The 18,136-nt window shown below is 43.1% G+C and overlaps 1 protein-coding gene across 5 annotated transcripts in view; it reads right to left on the reverse strand.

The window, feature by feature from the left end:
- Positions 1-18,136, reverse strand: part of MAP3K15 (mitogen-activated protein kinase kinase kinase 15) — a 124,319-nt gene that overhangs the window by 41,917 nt on the left and 64,266 nt on the right. For all 5 annotated transcript variants that reach the window (XM_058714329.1, XM_058714332.1, XM_058714328.1 and 2 more), the window contains exons 7-11: positions 13,148-13,318; positions 8,842-8,954; positions 8,438-8,597; positions 5,417-5,567; positions 3,868-3,975 (exon numbers count right to left, since the gene is read on the reverse strand). In XM_058714329.1, the coding sequence (XP_058570312.1) occupies positions 3,868-3,975; positions 5,417-5,567; positions 8,438-8,597; positions 8,842-8,954; positions 13,148-13,318 (703 nt within the window). The remainder of the gene's footprint in view (positions 1-3,867; positions 3,976-5,416; positions 5,568-8,437; positions 8,598-8,841; positions 8,955-13,147; positions 13,319-18,136) is intronic.

Consider the following 18,136-nt stretch of genomic DNA (forward strand, 5'->3'; position numbering starts at 1 on the left):
ATGTGCCCGGTGGTGACTCTGGGGCATGAGAGTTGCTGAGGGGGCAATGCTGCATTTGTCCCCACGCTGGGTAGCCCACTTGCACTGTTGCACTGGGTGCCACTGGTGCCGGTCAAGGAAGGCCAACCGTGCACACCTCCTTCCAACACCACATTTGCAGACCCACTGGACGTGGCTTGAAACTGGCCACGGTGGGAGTAGTTACACCGCAGAAACCGCCAAACACCACGGGTCAGCCCTCTGCTCCCATGTCCCCTGGAGAGCTGGCTGTTAAACATTTACCAGCAGAAGTTTCTGAATCCTTGGCTAGCAAACCAGAACTGAATTTCTCTGACAGCAGTGTGGTCCGCCAGTATGCGAGAGAACACCGTGCACGTGCCTGATCTCTCCCCGCTGGGCACAGCCCACCGGGAGAAGACGCAACACCGTGGAGAAATGTCGCCCTCATTCCAGGCGAATCTGCTGGCTTTTACAGCCTGCAGAATTTCAAAAATGCAAATGCAGGCAAAAGCAAAAGCTTCCTCTCAAAGAAAAAAAGGCAATTTATATTTCCCTCAGACGTTTGTTCTGACAACTACAAGCACTTGTGCAAAACATTTCATCAGTCAGGGAAAACTAGCATTTGCTGCTTATATAGTTCTTTTCCATTTCTTATTACAGACTATATACAAAGTAAAACATTTACAACTAGGGAGACAGTATACGTACCCATGGAAATTTCCGTTAAGGGCCAGCAACCATTAGAGGATTCAAATAAAATGGGCAAAGTGTGCAGAATTCCAGGAGACCAAAAACATTTGGCTCTAAAAGTCTGAGGAGTCACTTGAATAACATTGGTTTTTTTTACTCCAAGTACTTGTCAAAATAGGAGGTGTTTTGTGCGTATATCAATGGAATACTGAGGTCACAGACCAGAATTTTGAAAACCCTCTCGTATCAGAGTGGCATCAATGACACAACGCAAACAAGCAAGGTCTGTCTCTAGTATAAGAACTCCAACATCAGAAGCGGGGTGCTTCCTGGGGGTGGGTACTGGAGGGGGGCACAGAGGAGGCGTAAGCCAGGCTTTGGGGGTGGTGGGGTCTGATGTTCTCTTCCTTGGCCACGCTGGTTACTCAGGTGTGTTCACTAGGCAAAATCCATCAAACTGTACATTTATGACTGATGTGCTTTTCAGTGTCTATGACACTTCCATAAAAGGTTAAAAACAACCAAAGAGGCAAATTTAACAGAACATCTCCATTCTTTAAAGGAGCTCTAGCTGTTTGAACACCATGTGTATATTTTATTTTGGCTTTTTTTCTTTTGCAGTATTTAAATTAACACACACAGTGGAGCAAACCAAAGAAACCAACAACCCCAAGCACATCAGAGCAGCTCATGTCCCCTAATGGCTGCTGACTCTGATGAATGAGAAGGTCGCTACACTGTTAAATCTTAGAAAAGTTACTGGCTTACACTTGTGCTGTGGACCCAATGTTTGTGCCTCCACAAATCAGCTGTCGAAACCCCAATGTGACGGCACTGGGAGGTGGGACCTAGGGGAGGCAGTCAGGTCATGAGGGTGGAGCCCTCGTGATGGGATTAGTGCTCTTATTAAAGGAGACACAAGGGAGACACTTCTTCACCATGTGAGGACACACCAAGAAGAGGGCCTTCACCAGAACCGGACCATGCGGGCACCCTGTCCTCAGACTCCCAGCCCTCAGAACTATGAGAAATATTCTTTAAGCCCTTAGCCTACAGTGTTCTGTTACAGCCGCTCAAGGGTACTAAGGCAACTTGAGATTTCGTGTCCGTTTCTTTTTTTTTTTTTTTTTAACATCTTTACTGAGGTATAATAATAGACAAAGAAGTGCACATATTTAATGCACATAATTTGATGAGTTTGGACATATTCAAACACCATAATCAAGGTAATGTCCATGTCTAACACCTCCCGAAGTGTCCTTGTGTCCCTTGGTTTTAGTTTCGTGTGTGTGTGTGTGGGGGGGTTGGCGGATAAGGACACATGAGAATTACTCTCTTAAACCGTGAAGCACGCACAGTGCTGGACTGTTCACTCCGGGCACCACAGCGTACAGCACACATCCGCAACTTCTGCATCCAGAAGGCGGACTTCATACCAGCCAAATGATGGGGAGGTGCCATGTCGTGACTATTTCTGATAAGGAATTTCTTACACGATTTTGAGCCTCCACTTATTCTCCCATGTTGCATTTCACTGTTGAGGATACTGTTTACTTTTACCTGATGAAGACCTAATTGCTCACGCTCTTATTTCCAGGAGAAAAATCCTTCTTTGCCTAGTTAATGGCAGAAGTCCCCCCACGCTCCATGAGAACATATACATAGTGAACAGACCCACATAATGAATGCACTTGTCAAAGGTGCTGGATCTTTTCATGACTAAAAATATTTCATTCAAGAAAAGAGCTGAAGAAGTACTTTAGACACACAGAGACAAAAATATAGCTACTACCACAAAACATCAGGCCTGGCCCAGCATTTCTGTGATCTCTTTAGCGGGCAATTAAAATGTTCCCTCTCCTATATCCTCGGTGTGAATATAAATTGAAATGGGGCAAATATGCCAGTAGCTCTCAAATTTTAAATACATGTGGTCTTTAAAACCACCAAGTCCATTTCTGGGAATCTCTGCTCCTGAAACAATCTATAGGAGTGTGCAGGGTGACTCCGCCAGGATGTGCACCGACGCATCTATCATCAGCTAGAGTGCACAGGTGAGGCTGAAAGGTGCACTGCAGGAGACTGGGACCATAATTGACAGTTCAAGCATACTCAGAAATGGACCACCATGATACAAGAATATGGGGAATATTCCAACCAAAAACATCAGGGGGATCATTGTGTGCTATATGGAAATAATGTCTAAGATGTGAGAATCAGGGGCGCCTGGGTGACTCAGTCGGTTAAGCGTCCGGCTTCGGCTCAGGTCATGATCTCACGGCTCGTGAGTTCGAGCCCCGCGTCGGGCTCTGTGCTGACAGCTCAGAGCCTGGAGCCTGCTTCATGTTCTATGTCTCCCTCTCACTCTGCCCCTCCCCTGCTCATGCTCTCTCTCTCAAAAATAAACATTAAGATGTATGAATCAGTTAAAAAAGAGTAAGATGCAAAATAATAAATATATATTGTATGATCTCACTTTAACAAAAATACTCTCTCTCTCTATACATACACACACGCATGCACAAACATATATATAAAACGTACGCATATATAGGGGCACCTAGGTGGCTCAGTTGGCTAAGTGTCTAACTTCGGCTCATGTCATGATCTGACAGCTCGTGAGTTCAAGCCCCACATAGGGCTTTCTCCTGTCAGCGCAGAGCCCGCTTCAGTTCCTGTCTCCCTCTCTCTCTGCCCCTCCCCAGCTTGTGTTTTGTTTCAAAAATAAAACATCAAAAAAATTAAAATAATAAATATATGCACGTATACACACACTTACACATACATAAGGCAGTGCAGAGACTGGTACGGATGAATATCCACCAAGTCAGTGGGGATGGGAATAAGGACAGGGTCTAGGGGATTTGGAGGGACTTTCCCACTACTCCTTATCCACTTCCTCAGGGTGTAACTTCTTTTTTCCACAAGCCTGTATTCATTTCCATAAACATACACAGAGTCATACCCACACATGTGTACACAAAGAAACATCAAATGGAAAAACCAGCATCCTCTCTCCCATCTGTGATTATACCCTCTTGCACTCACAGATCTTACCAGTCAGGCACAGGTACCTATTCTTTCAAGTACTACAACACAGACCCTCCTACTTGAATACCAAATTTCTGATTCAATAGCACAGAGGCGAGAGACAGCTATGGAAGATTTTTTTCTTACCATTTCTGTGGGTGAGACATGCCACAGGAAAACCGTCTTCTCCTCAGCGTCACTGTTTATAGAAACATATGAAGGCTGGTAGACTTTGGTTGGTTCTATCACCAGCACCTGAAAGGACAGATTTCTGTGATGCACAGGAATATCCCAGAAAGGTCACTCTGCCCAGTGAGCAAGTGGGAAGCGGTATACTCCACAAATACTCGAGGACCTACTGTGTGCCAATACTACTCTAGGGCCCAGGGATACCACAATCTTGACAGTAGTCCCTTCCCCACGGCGGGGGAGGAGTCTATGCTCTAATGGGGCACACAAGAAACAAACGTATAGGGGCATGGAATACGGTCACCTATACGGCTGTGAAGCAAACACGACAGAATAAAGGTGGGGCGAGCACTTTAGATGGGGTGGCCAAGGAAAGCCTGCCCAACAAGGTGGCAGAGAAGAAAGAGGGAGGCTACAGTTTTTGAGAGAAATGAAGCAAACTGGATGATCTGTGAGTAGGTGCCCAAGTCTATGAAACATCCAAGGGAATGAAGAGTGAGGTGACATTCCATGAGTAATGTTTTATTGCTGGGGGAGAGGGAGAGGAAGGAGATGGGGAGAAAGGAGAGAGGGAGAGGGAGGGGGAGGGGGGAGAGAGACTGAATGGCTTTCCAAAGCAAATACAGCAACCTAATTAAAATCATTAAATCTAGGTAGAGATTACACAAGTGTCTGTTATTTTTTTGTCCCTTTCAATAGGTTGGAAATATTTCATAATTAAAAGAAGATTTTAAAACGTAGTACCCAAGAACAAAATCATTATCATAATCATTTCAAACAACTTAATCTCTATTAGCAGTTTAATGAAATTCCTGAACACAGCATGTTCACAAAATCTCACGGCATAAATACAAAATACAATTATGTCAAGTTCAATGTCTAGGATGCTTACGTATCTTACTTACGACTCCTTACAATATGGTCATAAAATTGAAACAAAAACTTAATGAGAAGCTAATAGCCATTTTGCTTTGCAATAACATTTTAAAAATTAATTAGTGGTACTGGAGGCAAACCAAAGCTCAACGGGAAACAGCGTCAAATTCCAAAATTTTACTATTAGTCTTGCACTGATTTAGAACAGGGTATCTCCACCTTGGTACTGCTGACATTTGGGGCCAGACGATTTTACGTAGGGGGAGGGGCTATCCTATGCACTGTGGGATGTCTGGTGGCACCCCTGGCCTTCGTCAGGTGCCTGCTACTCTCTAGGTGCCAGTAGCAATACCTGCTTCACAGCTGTGACAACCAAAAATGTCTCCAGATATTGCCAGATGTCCCCCGGGAGACAAAATGATTCTGTCAAGAACCACCATGTTAGAGGGCAGAGCCAACTTGTTCTAGTGAGCTGATCTATCCCTGGCTGATTCTACCAAAGACTGATGGGTATCTTCACATTTTCAACAACTCTAAGGTTTTCTCCCTTTCAGAGTATTCAATAATTAGACAGCACCAATCCCCAGTTTCTTTGGCTCTATCTGAAAGAAATGGATTTAGCATGACTTACTGGAAATCTGAGTCCATTAGCAACTTCATTTGTTGCCTCAAATATTATATCTAGCCAGAAGTTAAGCCGTTCTTGCCTGGGTGAATGTTCAATAATGGGTTTCCTGAAGCGCTGAATTAGTAACAAGTTCTGAACTAATGATCGGAGGTACCTGGAAAAATCACAAGCACCAATAAATTAGATCCTTCAATAAATGGAATTCAATTCTACTCCCTTTAAAAGAGGTTCCCCAAAAGCTTAATTTACTTAAATTCACAGTGTGTAGTGAGTGCTTCTTCATCATTTGGCAGCCACACACTTAATCAAAAGAAGCCCGAACACCGGGCAAAATAAGTTGGTCCAACAAAATCATACATTATGGCTTTTTACCAACATTGGGCTAATGGTATTCCAAATGTAGACACTGGCAGACATTTTCTAACAACTACCTTAATAACAATGTAGTTTGAAATTCAAAGCAATTACAAAATGACAAAATTTCAAACTCACAGTCTTTTTTAAATCAACCTTTCTATTTTCAGGTAATTGTAGATTTACGTATACTTGTAAGAAATAATACAGAGATCCCATGTAACCTTGGGCCTGGTTTATACCAAGGATGACAGCTTATAAAATTCTAGAACATCATCACAAGCAGAATACCAACACGGACACAGTTAAGATAGAAAACATTTTCACAGTCACAAGGGTCATGCTTCCCTTCTATAGACATGCCATTTTCCTCCCATCCCTCTCTTCTCCTCCTTGACCCCAGACAATCACAAATGTGAAACTCATCGAATTTTTTTTATTAGCTCTGACCAGGCAGATTTTGAAGTTACGAGGTCTTCAATCTCCCCACTTCTTTACTGTCTTCAGGCCAACTGAGGTTTCTGAAACATAGCTGTTGGGCAGTGGTGGTCACATCACCACCGGTAGTGAATGGGGATGGAGCACTGAAGGACTGAAAGCACTGGACTACTAGGTTGCTCTTTGAGGATAAAGTCTGGGGCTGCTCCGGGAAGCCACACGGCTAGACTCTGACTGACTTGCTTGAGTACCATGCAGTGAAGGATTAATTCAGGAGGCCTGGGTCCTCCAAACTCTACACATTCCAAGGAAGGTCTGGCTCTTGACTGGCTTCTGGGACGTTGCCTCTAAGCCCTTGGGACATCCAGCCTGATAAGAGTGTTTTTGTTTACCTGGGGCCTTGGGCCATGCTGTATCAGTGCCATCTCTACAGAGGCTGGGGACTCAGTGACTAAGGTCAACTACATGGGTGCTCCATGCTTACATGACTGAACCCCCATAAGACCCTGAACACCGAGACTTGGTGAGCTTCCCTGGTTGTCAATACTTTGTACATGTTGCCATACATTGTTGCTAGAAGTAAGCACTGTCCATGTCACTCCACTGGGTGAGGACAACTAGAAGCTTGTACCTACTCTCTCCTGGCCTCTGTCCTACGTGCCTTTTGCCTTTGCTGATTTCAATCTGTGTAATTTTATTGTAATAAACCTTAGCCATGAGTACGACAGCCTTCCTGAGTTCTGTGAGTCTTTCTAGTGAATCATGAAGCTCAGGGTGGTCTCGGACCTACAATATCAGGTCCCAACGCTGTAAGTCAGTGTAGGTACTAATGTAATTAGAACGTATTCAAGGCTTGGCTGCCGCCTCCCTGGAGTCGGCTCTGTCTAGCTCAGGTGCAGCAATGCACTTTAAAAGTAGAATTCTGGCAACAGCAACCACTCCAGGAAGGCTGGAGACTCTGCCTGAATCCCTATTGGCTCAGCCTCAGAAAAATTTGAACAGGCTGATATAGTTCGGGGATCAAATTTAGGTCCTTCAGATTGGGAAGAAAAAGGGTCCAACTAAAAATAACTGAAGAGATTCCGACCCCTGGGAGTCCAGATTGGCCCCGTGAACTGGGAAATAACGGGACAGATGAACACGGGTCATTAAAAGTAAAAAATTTTACATGATGCGTGTAATCCAAATGCATTTTAGACAAATCAGAAAAACAGAGATAAGGAAAAAAGATTTAAAACTTCTTATTAGGCCACCTCCTTGAGATCACCACTGTTGATATTTCAGGGAAAATCCATCATACATTTATTAATTACACAAATATCTAACAAGCATCTATTTTGAGACCACAGGAGTCAATGACATAGTGACGATTCTAACGGAGCTTCATGTCTATTGGCAAATCAGTTATTGCCCACCTCTCACAGACCTTGCTCTGAGTCACATACCAAACCCAGATTAATTAAAAGACCACACAGAACAGTGGTTCTCCAAGTGTGGTTCCCCAGAGGAGCAGCATCAGATTGTCATTTGTAAATACAAATTCTCAGGTCCCACCCTAGACCTTTGGAACCAGACAGCCTAAGGGCGGGCCCAGCTATCTGTGTTGTAATCAACACAGCTGATTCTGATACCTGCCGAAGTTTGAGAACCACTGAGAGAGGAAAATATACCCTGCAATGGGCTTTTCTTATCCTAGGATAAACCATGAACGCAAGTCCATGCCTCCCAGTGTTCTTTCTTGCCATTTTCATGGCGACATGATGGGCTAAGCTAGGGCCACTGCTCTGACTCCATTTTCTTGACCATATCTTGGTCATTTAGTTCCAGTTTTCATGCGTGATGCACATCACTTTGTGGGTGTGCTTTTAGCTCTACTACCTGCTTTCTCACAAATACGTACTAGTGCTGAGGAAGGTTTTGTTCTTGGGGACCGAGATGACGACCTGAAGAAAGTACTAAGATTGAGAGCATCCTCTTGGAGACAGAGTGCGTAGGGACGTATTCTGTGCATGTACGTGCCCATCTGTCTGTCGTTCCTTCCTGTCACATAAAACCAAGTGAGCCTTCAGAGCTGTTCTTCGTGCCCTAACTTTGCTTTAATGAAGAAGTCAGAAGGAGAAACACGGCAATCGTTATTGTCTTTTGCATTTATCCCTCTCCTCTCTGGAGAAAACCCTTCAGAACGATATCAGATATTGAGAGAAGTGAAGGCCACACACAGACATGACTCACCAGACTGGAGGTTTCAGTTTGAACAACCTCTCTGCCGCCTGGACAGCCTTCCCGACATCATTGGCCAACATGCTGACGTTGAAGAACTGACCCACATCCCAGTAATTGTTCATTTTCTCCAAGCTCCCTTTTCTTCCCAATAAACTGTTTAGCCGGACACCTTAAGAATTTGAATTTTACATGAAGTTATGAAAAATATTTCTAGTTTCTATCACATTATGCAAGCCTTTAGCTAGAGGAAAAAGTACCCATTTTATGTTGGCTACCATCTCAGGCAGGCTATCAGAGAGTCATTGTTCCTTTTGAAACAAAATGCTAGTTATTTGAACGAAATGCTAGTAACTTTTAATGCTGAATTTGTGTTACCAAAGCACATTAACATCGGCTATCAAAAATAACTTTACCTATTTTCCTTAGTTCCATGGAAGTTTCAAATTGCTGTCCTGCAACTATCAGCAAAATTGCCAGGTTAATTCCTGAATAGAGAGATGACTGGAGTGCAAATCCTCTGCGATACCTGCCAGTACAGAACCGCCCGACTCTTATTATGGTAGAAGCAAAAAGTTATAAATAATGGCACAAGCCCACCTTCTCATGAACTTTTTTTTTTTTGACCAACTAATTGGTTGTTTTCCAGATCCCCTCCCTCTTTACAAACAGCTACATCCAAGCACTCAAACAGCTTCTTGAAAATGTCATAATATTAACACTAAGGAGTTAAAAATTTTTCTTCATCAGTTTTATACTTTTTGATGAGAAAACCATGATCACTGTATAAAATAAGGAAATTATTTTAAAGTGCACAGAAGAAATTTAAAACCTTTTTATAACCCTATCCCCCAAAGTAGACCACAATTTGATGCCCAAATCACACTTTAAAAGTTAGACTCCATTTGTACATTGAGCATTCTTTATTAGGCGAAAATTCCATCAATTGTAGGCAATTACTCTGCAGGGTGTTTGTTTGCTTCTATCACAAAATGGAGTCATTTTTTTTCACGTACGAAGCAGTACCGGCAGGATCCTGGCCCCCAGATTGCTCCGAGAGTAGTGGCACAGCGTGACAGAAGAGCAGGGATCTGTCACCCTGGGGTAAAGAACAACATGCAAAATAGAGAGTAGCATTTTTACACCTGAAGTTTAAAGAGTGCCATTTTAATTCTCTTATTCTTTTTTTCTATACATAAAAAGCTTCTTTCCCTTCCATGAGCGAGTAGAAATATCATGGTTGGGAACAAAGAATTTGATCCACGAAGTAACAACACTAAAATGTTGTTAAGTGGCACAGTTCATACCAAAGACTTGTAAACCAGGAGGAATTTGATCACTCGTGTGACAACAAGAGAGTTAAACACCAACAAAATACTAATTGTGGAAGGGAGAACCTATCATTTAAAGTCGATTACAATTCAGTTTTATGAACTTTGGGGCTAATAATACAAGTATGCTCTGGTGAACCAGAGGACACTAAGGAAGTCATTCCAACCCTACCCAATAAAATTCCAATAAAATTGAAAAACCTTCCCCCTCCCTCATTATGTCCTATGGTATTTGATTTTTTTTTTTTCCACTTTTACTATCAAAAGGAAGAGTGCAGGGAGGGTGACTTCTCTATGCCTCTTATCCATAAATCCAACAGTCCCAGCTTAGGGGCAGCTTAGGGTAAGACTTGAACTGGGAATCAGGACTGCAGTCCCAGGTTTGCCTCTTACCAGCCCCCTGCCTCCCTGTGCCCATGTTCCACATTAGTACCTGAGGCCCTGGGTAAGATAACCCCAAGGTCTCACCATACCAGAGACTAAGCTTCGTTTGTTCCTATAACCACTGCCTTATGAAGTGGATGGAGAAGGGCTCCTAGGACTTTGGTGAAGGAGCCACAGGCAGTCATTTCCTTACCTGAGGGCTGAATTCTTGGCCACTGTGATGGGAACACAGCTTCCTATTTTGGCTCTACCCAATATTAATTGCTCCTTAGCACCTTGAGCGACTCCTACCATACAGTACATCAGGCGCAATTACGAATAAAATAAGGTCCCTGCCCTCCAAGAAACTATACTATGGTAGAGGTAATAAGATCTACACACAGCTAGTGCAATTAGGGAAAACACAAACTTGAATGTGGTAAGTATCCTAAAACTACACAAACCCATGTCTACAGGGGCTCACAGAAGTGGGGCCACCCCTAGAAACTCGAGATATGGCACAAAGATGGAAAGATGTGCAATGACAGAGATTTGGAAAGGAAACCTCCAACAGAGAGAATGGCAGGAACAGAGATGAGAGTCTGCAAAACTCCTAAGAAACTTCAGTTTAGTGGGCCATGTATCAGGTAGTGGGCAATGGGGCTCAGGGTGGGTTGGAGAAAGTTTGCAGAGCACCTAGACTGGTATTCTAAGAAGTTTGAGTTTTTATTTAATAGGAAGTGGAGAGCCATGGTGGGTCTTGGAGCTTTAGGAGGAATAAGGCATAGTGGTTCAATCTACAAGGATAGACTTTAGAGACACCAAGCACAGAGCCTACTTGGAATACTGTTAGAACACTCCTGGCAAGAAAGTAAAAAAAAAGTGGCACTGACCACGGTGGTGGTGATGAGTAAAGACTGGCAGGAAGTGAGGCAAGATACAGAGAAGGGCTGCGATGGGGAACTGACCATATGGGGAGGTAAATGAGTGAACATTACCAGATGTTAAAAAAAAAAAAAAAGTCTATGTGTAGGAGGCCGAAGAATGGTAGTGAGAAAGCAAGACGTTGGAAGCCATCCCTTGTGGAGAGGTGAGGATTTCAGCCTGGATACACTGCATCTTACATAGCGGCACCACCTCTGGGTGGGACAGATGGGCAAACGGGGGCTGACGTGGGGCCAAAGCTTAGGACGCAGGTTAGGCTGGAGATCGGCTAACGGTTCCATGGTGTGGGAGTGAGTGGGATCACCCCGGGGGACAGTGGGTAGAGAGAAGAGGGGAGATGACACAGCCGGCAACATGTATGGAAGGAGAACAAGGGAGGGGAGAGGGCAAGGGGAAGCAGTGAGAACTAGGAGTGGAGCGGCAAGAGCTCTCGCGACAGAAATGGGTGAGGCAAGCTGTTGGCTCCGCCTTGGAATTATGTCCAGGTTCTGACATCTCATTATCATCACCACCGCCTGGGCTCAAGCCACCATCAGCCCTTCCCTGATTTACCGCAGCCGTCTCCTGTTCCCCACTTCTGCTCTTGCCCCTGTGGCAGATTATTTAATAGCCACAAATCCCTCCCATCCCACGACACGTGTGCCTTTGTCACTTCTCCCATCCACAGCTGGAGTCTATTGGGGGTAACCATGTGACCTGCTTATGGTGTGAGCCAGGGTGTGAGGCAGAACTGACGCTGTGTGAGTTCCGGAGCCTAAGCCTCGCAGCTTCCACCTTCATTCTCTCAGAATGCCGCCCACCAAGCTGGTCTGCCAGGATGAGAACCACAAGCAGAGAATGCAGGTGAACCACCAAGACCCAACGCCAGTTGCCAAACGTGTGTGAGGCCATCTTGAACCTTCCACCCCTCCTGAGCCTCCAGCTGAGCTCATTTTTCCGAGTGAGACCAGCACTTTAGGACTGGAACCAGCAGGGTGGCTGCCTGGCCAATCCACAGAATCAGGAAAAATTATAAATCGCTGTTTTAAGCCACTAACTTTTGGATTTGTTAGGCAGCAAATGATAACTGATACACCCCCTGAAACGTATTCTTTGCAAAACAGTGAGAAGGCGCTGGTAAAAAAGCATGTAGGATCTCGTCACGGCTCTGCTCAGAGTGCTCTGGTATTTTATCATCTCACTCACAATAAAAAGTTCTTCTCTCCCATTTCCTGCCACTCTCCCCTGGCTCATGCCTCACTGGCCTTGATCACGTGGAGCAAACTTCCTCCTCCTGGTCTCTGCCTCTGCTGGCCCTTCCTCCCAGAACACTTTCTCCACAGTTCTCAGCAAGGCTCATCTCACCACCCTCACAACTTTACTCACCTTCACTGATGACCCTGCCTGAAACTGCAGGCGACTCCTCCCAAGCCTCCTCAGATTCCCTGATGAACTTGTCCCTAGAGCCCTCATCAACAGGTGACATCCTATTTTTCTGTCTGTCTCTGTCTGACTTCCCTTACCAGCAATGCAAGGTCCGTGAAGGCGGGAATTCGTGTCTATGTCTGCTGCTGTGTCTTTATCCCCACCATCTAGAAAAGTTTCTGGCATACAGTAAACCCTCAATAAACTTTTGTTAAATGAACAAAGAAAAGCAGGAAGGAAGGATAAAAGGAAGGGAGGAAGAAGGAAAGAAAAAAGGAAGGCAGGAAAGAAGGAAGGAAGAAGGCAGGCAGGCAGAACTGAGAAGATAATGCGCTAGTGGCAGTGGAACACAGTTCTGGATGAAGTAGCAGGGAAGGAGCAGCTGGGGAGGAGCCTGGTGAGCCTCTTTCTTGCCCCTATAAATGAGTGAACTTGTGGGAATAATGTCACCAGTACAAAACGCAGTTTTTAACGGTCCCTTTCAGAAAAAGGAATCTGGAAAATTCCCAAACCACATGTATGACTTTTTGTTTCTCCCCACCGTCAGTAGGCAGGCGCGCGCGTGCACACACACACACACACACACACACACACACACGGAAAAGACCTGGATCCTTAGCCTCTGCAGTTCTGTTCTTTGCAGAGATGCACACGCTACCCACTAGGATGGAGGGTTTACCACTCAATGGCGCGGTCTCGGCTGGTGCCATCTTTGCAGTCCGAATCCAAGAAGATGTCCTTGTAGATCCTCCCACACAGGCAGAACATGTCGGGGGCCGGGCGGTCACAGCTCTGCAGAACCTGGAGCATGACCTGCAGAGCCTTCTCACGGTCACCCGCACTGTTTCTCCTGAAAGATTTGTATGGTAAGATCACTCATGTCTGAAGCAAGACATGGGAGCATATGTGCGCTCGTTCTGGCAAGGGCTGGCGTAGGGATGCTGCGCTTTAGCAGGAAACAAAAGCCAAATAAGAATTCACTTTTTCATGTTCAAATGTAACAAGCGCTTCAGACCCACACCAGTAAATCTCACGCTGTCACAGTTGCTACTTGGTCCCTTCTCTCACTGAGATCCAGACTGTGGATGACAGCAGATGCAGACTGATGTGTTTGGGAAGACACACAAAATAACATGGCAGCTTCTATAGCTGGATGGACAGCAAGGATTGTGGAAGCTACGCCTGAATCATGAGAATGACGTGCTTTGACAAAAGGTTCTTTTGGAAAACTGGCAGGGCCCCCCAGTTCAGAAAGCCAAGAGAAATTTAGAAATGTGTTTTGGCATTTCTCTACCTTGCCATCCTCAAACAGGAGAAGACCCCAGCAATTCCTGTTTTCCTGTCCACTGGAAAAGAAAATTTAGAAAATTGTTTCTATATTCACAAATCACAGTCTTCTCTCTTACTAACTTATATGGTAAAAATTTCATTTCACACAAAGCTAATGGATTCCTTCGATCATTGTTAAAATAATCTTTGCCACAAAATAACCCGAGTTTGTGGTTGTGAAATATTAAGGGCTCCTGTGAAGGTTTGGAAGCAAATGCCCATCAGTTGCAGAGCCTGATTAAATCAACTCTGGCTAATGATGTTCGTATTCATATTACAATACGTTAAACATTTGTATAAAGAAACAATTTCTATGTAATACTGCTATGGAGTGATCCCTAGAATTTAGTGTTAAGACCAGAAAACAAGGCACTGAATACTGTGCACACAGTGCTACCTTTTTATTTAGGCAAAGCAGAGATGTGAATATTTACCTGTTTTTATTTGCTCAAAATGGAAGGATAAACCAAAAGGTAATAAAACTGGCTACCAACAGGTGGAGGGAGAAAACGTGCTGAAGAGGACAGGAATCCAAATTCACTTCTTGGGATGTGACTTGGAAACTGTAAGGTTTTTGTTTTTTTTTTTTTTTACCAAATTATAAAAGAAAATGAATTTAAAAAAAATTTACATTGTTCCCTAAAAACACCATTTGCCAATAAACACAATTTGAATTTGTGGCTGGAACCAAACAAATGACCCCCTGCAAGCAATTGGTGGCTTACCTACAAAAGACAAACTGGTTCACATGATTTTTAAAGCACAGCACTTTGTATTTTCCTAAGAGGATATAACTTAAGGAAAAAATATAAATGCAAAGAAATCTTAAATACTTTCTGGTGATCATATTGTTAGCAATAATACAGGAACTGGTAATGTGAAAACATCATGTAGTATAGAATACAACAAATGACGATGTTGATATCATTAGGAACCAGATTTTTCAGGGTAAGACATACACAAAATCAAAGGAATTCAGTAAAAATCCTACAGTCCTAAATTTGAATTGAAACATCAATATAAAGTTATCCAGTGGTGTTCCTAGCTCTGTCTACCGAAAAGGACCAAAACGATGAGCAACTCAGTAGCAATGAGACCCTCCAAACCCTGACTGGGGTCTGTAAAAGCACCTCTTCCTACAAGGAACCAGGACTTCGTGGAGGAATGGCAGATTCCAGATACGTCTAAGATGGTCCTGGAACATCTTAATACAAAGACTCAAAGAAACTACTAAGTTCATATCAGAAAGACTCAGGAACTAACAAGAATCAGTTTTTGGCCAAAGAAGGGACAGTATGAGCATTAAAAAGAATAATAACTATAAAAAAGAATTGAAACATATCAACTATATTAAAATGATGATTTCATAATCGTCTGACACAACTTCAGGGGTCACCCTTGGAGAACGCTAAGGAACCGTCTCATTATTTTTGAAAATCATCAAAGCAAAAATTAAGCAGTCTCCTTTTCCCAGATGAGTTGTACACTGGGGGTAACCAAGTCATTGATGAGACGAAATGTCTCTTTAGAAAGTATTTGTGCTAGTAACTCAGGAATTAATTATAAAATTCAAGTATCACTATTTTTGTAACCCCTAATGAAACAATGGATCCAGGCAATGATCGTCAACGGCCATTAACATCACAAAAAAAGAAAAAACAAAGTACACAATCAACTATGAAGTATTCTTTCCAGGAAAAAAAATGAAACCAGAATTTGAACTAAGGCTCCAAATCTAACTACCAAGTTGCAAGGAGAAAAAGGGACAGAGGAACTTAATAAATCACACCACAGGGATACTATTACAAAATCCACAACTTTGGAACTGCTATCAGACAAATGCTTCCTTGCCAAGTAATTAACATGGAAAAGAAAAAATAAGATAAGGGGAAACCTATATACTAAAAAAGACTTGGGGCGCCTGTGTGGCTCAGTGAGTTGAGTGTCCGACTCTTGATTTCGGCTCAGGTTATGATCTCATGGTTTGTGGGACTGAGCACCGCGCTGGGTTCTATGCCAACAGTGTGGAGCCTGCTTGGTATTCTCTCTCTCCCTCTCTCTCTCTCTCTCTCTCTCTGCCCCTCCCCCACTTGTGCACTCCCTCCCTCTCTCAAAATAAACAAATATTAAAAAATATATTAAAAAAGACTTAAGAATCATCTCAACCAAATGCCATGTATAGACCTTGTTTGGACCATGACTCAAAAAACCCCACTCTAAACACAAAAGGTAAAGACAGAGAGGTACCTGGGAAAATCTGAGCATTGATACTGAGGAATTATTGTTTATCCTTAGGTATAACACAATCATGACCATGTTTTGTCAAACTGTCCCTCAGACAATACAGAAATATCTCTGGATAAAATGGTATGTCTTTGCTTCATAATAAATCTGGTGTTGGGGTAAGACAGAGTGGATGGGGTGAGCAGGAAACAAAAATGGCCATGCAGGGATCATTACTGAAGAGTGGAAAAGGGGTACATGGGGGTTCACTATATTATTTCCTACTTTTGACTGTGTTTGAAATTTCTATTAATACATTCAATGCAATCCCAGTCAAAATTGCACCAGCATTCTTCTCGAAGCTAGAACAAGCAATCCTAAAATTTGTGGGGAACCACAAAAGACCCCGAATAGCCAAAGTAATTTTGAAGAAGAAGACCAAAGCAGGAGGCATCACAATCCCAGACTTTAGCCTCTACTACAAAGCTGTAATCATCAAGACAGCATGGTATTGACACAAAAACAGACACACAGACCAATGGAATAGAATAGAAACCCCAGAATTAAACCCACAAAAGTATGGCCAGCTAATCTTTGACAAAGCAGGAAAGAATATCCAACGGAAAAAAAAAAACAAGTCTCTTTAACAAATGGTGCTGGGAGAGCTGGACAGCAACATGCAGAAGAATGAAACTAGACCACTTTCTTACACCATTCACAAAAATAAACTCAAAATGGATGAAGGACCTGAATGTGAGACAGGAAACCATCAAAAGCAGGAGAAACCAGGAAAACACCTCTCCGACCTCAGCCACAGCAATTTCCTACTTGACACATCCGCAAAGGCAAGGGAATTAAAAGCAAAAATGAACTATTGGGACCTCATGAAGATAAAAAGCTTCTGCACTGCAAAGGAAACAATCAACAAAACTAAAAGGCAACCTACGGAATGGGAAAAGATATTTGCAAATGACATATTGGACAAAGGGCTAGTATCCAAAATCTATAAAGAGCTCATCAAACTCCACACCCGAAAAACAAATAATCCAGTGAAGAAATGGGCAGAAAACATGAATAGACACTTCTCTAAAGAAGACATCCGGATGGCCAACAGGCACATGAAAAGATGCTCCACGTCGCTCCTCATCAGGGAAATACAAATCAAAACCACACTCAGATACCACCTCACGCCAGTCAGAGTGGCTAAAATAAACAAATCAGGAGACTATAGATGCTGGAGGGGATGTGGAGAAACAGGAAACCTCTTGCATTGCTGGTGGGAATGCAAACTGGTGCAGCCGCTCTGGAAAACAGTGTGGAGGTTCCTCAAAAAATTATAAATAGATCTACCTTATGACCCAGCAATAGCACTGCTAGGAATTTACCCAAGGGATATAGGAGTGCTGATGCATAGGGGCACTTGTACCCCAATGTTTAGAGCAGCACTCTCGACAATAGCCAAATTATGTAAAGAGCCTAAATGTCCATCAACTGAGGAATGGATAAAGAAATTGTGGTTTATATACACAATGGAATACTACGTGGCAGTGAGAAAGAATGAAATATGGCCTTTTGTAGCAACGTGGATGGAACTGGAGAGTGTTATGCTAAGTGAAATAAGTCATACAGAGAAAGACAGACACCATGTTTTCACTCCTATGTGGATCCTGAGAAACTTAACAGAAGGCCCTGGGGGAGGGGAAGAAAAAAAAAAAGGCTAGAGAGGGAGGGAGTCAAAACATAAGAGACTCTAAAAAACTGAGAACAAACTGAGGGTTTATGGGGGGTTGGAGGGAGGGGTGGATGGGTGATGGGTACTGAGGAGGGCACCTGTTGGGATGAGCACTGGGTGTTGTATGGAAACCAATTTGATAATAAATTTCATTTAAAAAAAGAAATTTCTATTAATAAAACCAAAAAGTAAAAGGTATGCATCCTGACTCCATTCTGCTTCTATAATCTGGAAACAGAAAAACATATATATATATATATATATATATATATTCAAGAATTTTTGAACCGAGATGTTTATTATGGCATTGCTCCTAACAGTGAAAAACTGAAGATAACCCAAATGTCCTCTGATGACATATGATAAATGTCAAATGATAAAATA

This window comes from Neofelis nebulosa, chromosome X, assembly GCF_028018385.1.
Source record: "Neofelis nebulosa isolate mNeoNeb1 chromosome X, mNeoNeb1.pri, whole genome shotgun sequence".
NCBI lineage: Eukaryota > Metazoa > Chordata > Mammalia > Carnivora > Felidae > Neofelis > Neofelis nebulosa.